The following is a 4,115-nucleotide window of genomic DNA, read 5'->3' on the forward strand; positions in this document are numbered from 1 at the left end:
GGAATTGCCATTATTTCAGGTTCAAATTATATCTATGGCGTTATGCTTGATAATGTATTTTTTTTTAACTGCATGCATTCAGTGTTTTGTATTTGTATTTGTATTTATCATGTCATTAGTTATATTTGTGTTGTGTTATTATTTGTGTCTTTTTGTTATTCATTTCTCTGATCTGAAGATAAGTTCCTCACACTAACATATCTAAATGTAGTACTCATTTTAACCAACAGGGGCAGAGGGGAGCTACAGGGCAGCCTGGACCGGCAGTAAGACTTTTATCATGATAACACACTATTATAATGTTAGTATAGCATATATAGTCACACATCTGAAATTCATCTTTGTAGAAAAATGGTTGGTCTACTCCGATTGTAGTTGTAGTAATATGTATGCGTCAATTGTTTTTCAGCCTCACTTGTAAGTCGGTTTGGATAAAAGCTAAATGAAATGTAAAATGTAAATCTTTTAAATAATGTGTCAGGGTTCGTTTTTCTAAATGAAAAAAAAAATCATAAAAAATGAAACAAGGTCAATTCAACGATTACAGCTATCAAGACACATGTTCTCAGGGCCCTCTGGCCTCATCTCTGACCCCCAGGGCCCGCCAGGTTCCTTTGACTTCCTGCTGCTGCTGATGGCCGACATCCGCAACGACATCGCCCAGCTGCAGGACAAGGTGTACGGTCGGGCCGTGCCCTTCCCCGGCCTCGAGGACGGGGCCCCCGCCGTACCCGACAGCTGGAGGGTCGGGCCCCCAGACGGGCCCCCGGACGGACCCCTGGACGGGCCCCTGGACAGTGGCGAGACGGGCTCCGGAGAGGACTATAGAGACAGGAGGCCCTGGGCCGGGACAGGCCCCAAGAAGAGCAGGAAGAGGAAAATGATCCGGAGCTCCGATTGGACGAATTGAAAACATTAAAGATAAAATGGGGGCGGGTCTTTTTATGGGTTGATTGATTGATTGCTAATTTAACGACATACGGAGCAGAATAGTTTATATATTCCTTTTTGTCTAAGAGATCTTTATTTTTGTATACTTTTTCTTACAGTTGTCCTATTTTTATATATGAGGTATTTTATTTGTAATTGTCTCAGTGCATGTGTAGTCTTGCATTTTAACCAATCTCCTTCATAGGTATCTGGACGTCCTACATTAAAACTAACCTGCTGTCCTTACACACAGCCTTCTGTTCTGCCCTTTGCGCGCTGATAAAGACACAGGTTCAGTCCAAGGGTGACTATTTAGTTTTTCCACCTTTATTCACTCATGTTAGTCACAGTTATATAATTATTGGTGATGAAATTTGTTATGTAATGCAGCGTAAATCACAGTGATCTCAAATGAATCAATCGCTTGCGCCCTTTTGGAGTACAGACAGAGTAACTGCCATATGTTAGCCACTGTTTGAAAAAACGATTTAAACAAATCTGGGTCAAATCCTAAACAGATTGTTATTTTCTATCAAGCGGTCATCAATAGCTCAAATTGATTTGATCATTGATCACACATATTTCTTACTATAGCCTAGTCCCATTTCAACAAAGAAATGTGTTACTTCTACAGGTGCTACCGGTTTAATCTTGTTTATCGTTGTTATCACGTGTATCCATCCCATCTTGTGTTAAATACTCTACTTTCTTCAGGAAAAGCAGACTCATCTCATTGACATTTATCGTTGAAAAGTCACCAGAACAAGATGTTACACATGAATTATGGTATATAAATTGACATTTATGCTATGTTGTATTTGATCCAAATGTGTTCAGTTCACGTAATCTATGTATTCAGACACTATTGATTATTATTGTAAGTACCAAGCCAATGGTATGCAGAAATGAATTGCCTAATATTTTCCAAAGAAGCACTCAGACAGATGATACAGAGATTATGTGTCATTTCTTCAGAGTAGTTCAGGAAAATGTACCCACTAAAAGCCATTTTTATTTCAAATGTTAAGTATTAATCAAAGCAGCATGTAAGTAGTGATTAACGTTTACAAACGCAGGGCTGATGTCTGAACTAAGATCCCTTCATTGTGTTCATAACAACAAGTTCCACTAGAGGGCAGTCGTTTCTCATTTACCGTACAAATTCACATTCAGTAATGGCTAAAGTGTTCACATTGAATTAGACAAATCCATGATAGAATTATTATTTTAGATACAATCAAATCAATCAAATGTTTTCTGTACATAGGGTCAAAGATAACTGAATTTAAAAAATGAGGAAATAAGTTCTGTGTTTTATAATTCTAAACTTATATTTCTACTTCTTACTTTGGACATTGTAGCAGTAAATCCACTCAATTATTATGTCACCCAACTGTAACAGCAGCAATGGCCAGTTGAGTGCCAGGTATGCTATAACATTATAATATTGTAATTTTATGAGGGCAAATTCCTTTCTTGCAAAAAGATGTGCAAGGAATTTAGTGTGTGTGTGTGTGTGTGTGTGTGTGTGTGTGTGTGTGTGTGTGTGTGTGTGTGTGTGTGTGTGTGTGTGTGTGTGTGTGTGTGTGTGTGTGTGTGTGTGTGTGTGTGTGACAATTCAGACACACACACACACACTCATAAACACCCAGATACATGCACATAAAAATGTGCAAACATTTATTATGACCCCTATCATTTGCAATGTCATTCGATAATCTCCAAACTATGGCTTCCATTGAGTCATGCAACCATAATGCAGCGATGCCTTACTAAAGACTTCATCAACAAGCCAACATATTTCCTAACACGGCCCATATTACTTCAATTAATTTGATAAACTCATAAACACTTCGGTCACACCGCGTCTTTAAATGAACACTACGTCCCTTGTTCATGCGCTCATTTGTTTTCCAATGAGCGCACTTTTACCATAATTTGCATTTGATTAAAGAGCGGCCGACATAAGAAGCCCCCCAACCCCCTTAACGAGCTGAGAGCATCCCTAACAGAGAAATAGTTGCCGATATATTCCCCCCACCCCACCCCACCCCAAATCCCTTGTGGAAGTAATTAATCACAAGCATAGAAGCGCAGAGGCCCTGAAAAGATTTCAGATATTTACTGAAGTGCCCCCTTGTTCCTAATTATATCTCTCTGTCTGTCTCACCCCTCGTTAGTTTCAACTAACCAACAATATAGTGGGCGGTTTGAATTGGAACCAGCATAGAACGCGCTGTCTGTCCATCTACCGACTAACATTAATGAATGAATGAATGCGGTACTGTGCTTGAACTCTTTAATGAGGTGGGTTTTATTAGTAGTGGCCAACCAGTGCTGTTGAGTGTGTGTGTGTGTGTGTGTGTGTGTGTGTGTGTGTGTGTGTGTGTGTGTGTGTGTGTGTGTGTGTGTGTGTGTGTGTGTGTGTGTGTGTGTGTGTGTGTGTGTGTGGATGGGGGGGGGGGGGGGGGGGGGGGGGTAAATGTTACCCCTCACTCACTCTCTATTCACTGAAGATTATGATGGCCCAACAACAGGGGAAAAGGACACATTGTTGACCCTCCCTTGTCTTTTCATGTAATTACAACGCAACTCTGCCACCGGTTTCTTTAGCATCCATCCCTTGTTATTTCCCCTCCGTCTCCTTTAAACAAGACCACCGAAAGCTCCCGCTCTTGTGGGACCCCTAAGATTAAGGAAGCAATGAGAGCGGGGGGGGGGTTGCGGCGGTGGTGGTGGGCGGCGGCGAGACAATGCTAAGGAGAGATGGTGCGGGTCCTTCTGAGTGCTTTAGGTGGTGTAAGCAGGTAGTGGGGGGGATGGGTGGGGGCGTAGAAGTGTGGTGGTGGGGGGGTTCTCCATCTGGGACCCCTGGGGGAACTATCTTCCCAGCACATAAACACACGACTCGTTGCCATGGTCAGGGTGTGGGGGGGGGGGGGGGGGGGTGCTGGAGAGAGAAAGCAGGGGGGATGTTGAGAGGGAGAGGGTGAATGAACCACATACCCCCCCCCCCCCCCTCCTCCACATCCCATACATGGGAGGTGTTGAATACGCCTGCTGCAACTTCTGCCACAATGAAAGTGTGTTACTATAGTCCTCACAGTCAAACGTGTGCAGCATCGAAACGTACACAAACATAAACGATAACGTACACTGGGAGTGGCTGGGACTGCAGTGATGCA

General features: G+C 42.6%; 1 protein-coding gene across 1 annotated transcript in view; it reads left to right on the top strand.

Moving 5' to 3' along the window:
• The window catches only part of ccbe1 (collagen and calcium binding EGF domains 1), a 29,910-nt gene extending 27,440 nt beyond the window's left edge, over positions 1–2,470 (top strand). Inside the window, exons 10-11 of the mRNA XM_056578056.1 lie at positions 231–266; positions 599–2,470. Of these exons, the coding sequence (XP_056434031.1) occupies positions 231–266; positions 599–910 (348 nt within the window). The 3' untranslated portion in view covers positions 911–2,470. The remainder of the gene's footprint in view (positions 1–230; positions 267–598) is intronic.
• Positions 2,471–4,115: the final 1,645 nt, after the last annotated feature.

The sequence above is a fragment of the Gadus chalcogrammus genome, chromosome 19 (assembly GCF_026213295.1).
Source record: "Gadus chalcogrammus isolate NIFS_2021 chromosome 19, NIFS_Gcha_1.0, whole genome shotgun sequence".
NCBI classification, from domain to species: Eukaryota; Metazoa; Chordata; class Actinopteri; order Gadiformes; family Gadidae; genus Gadus; species Gadus chalcogrammus.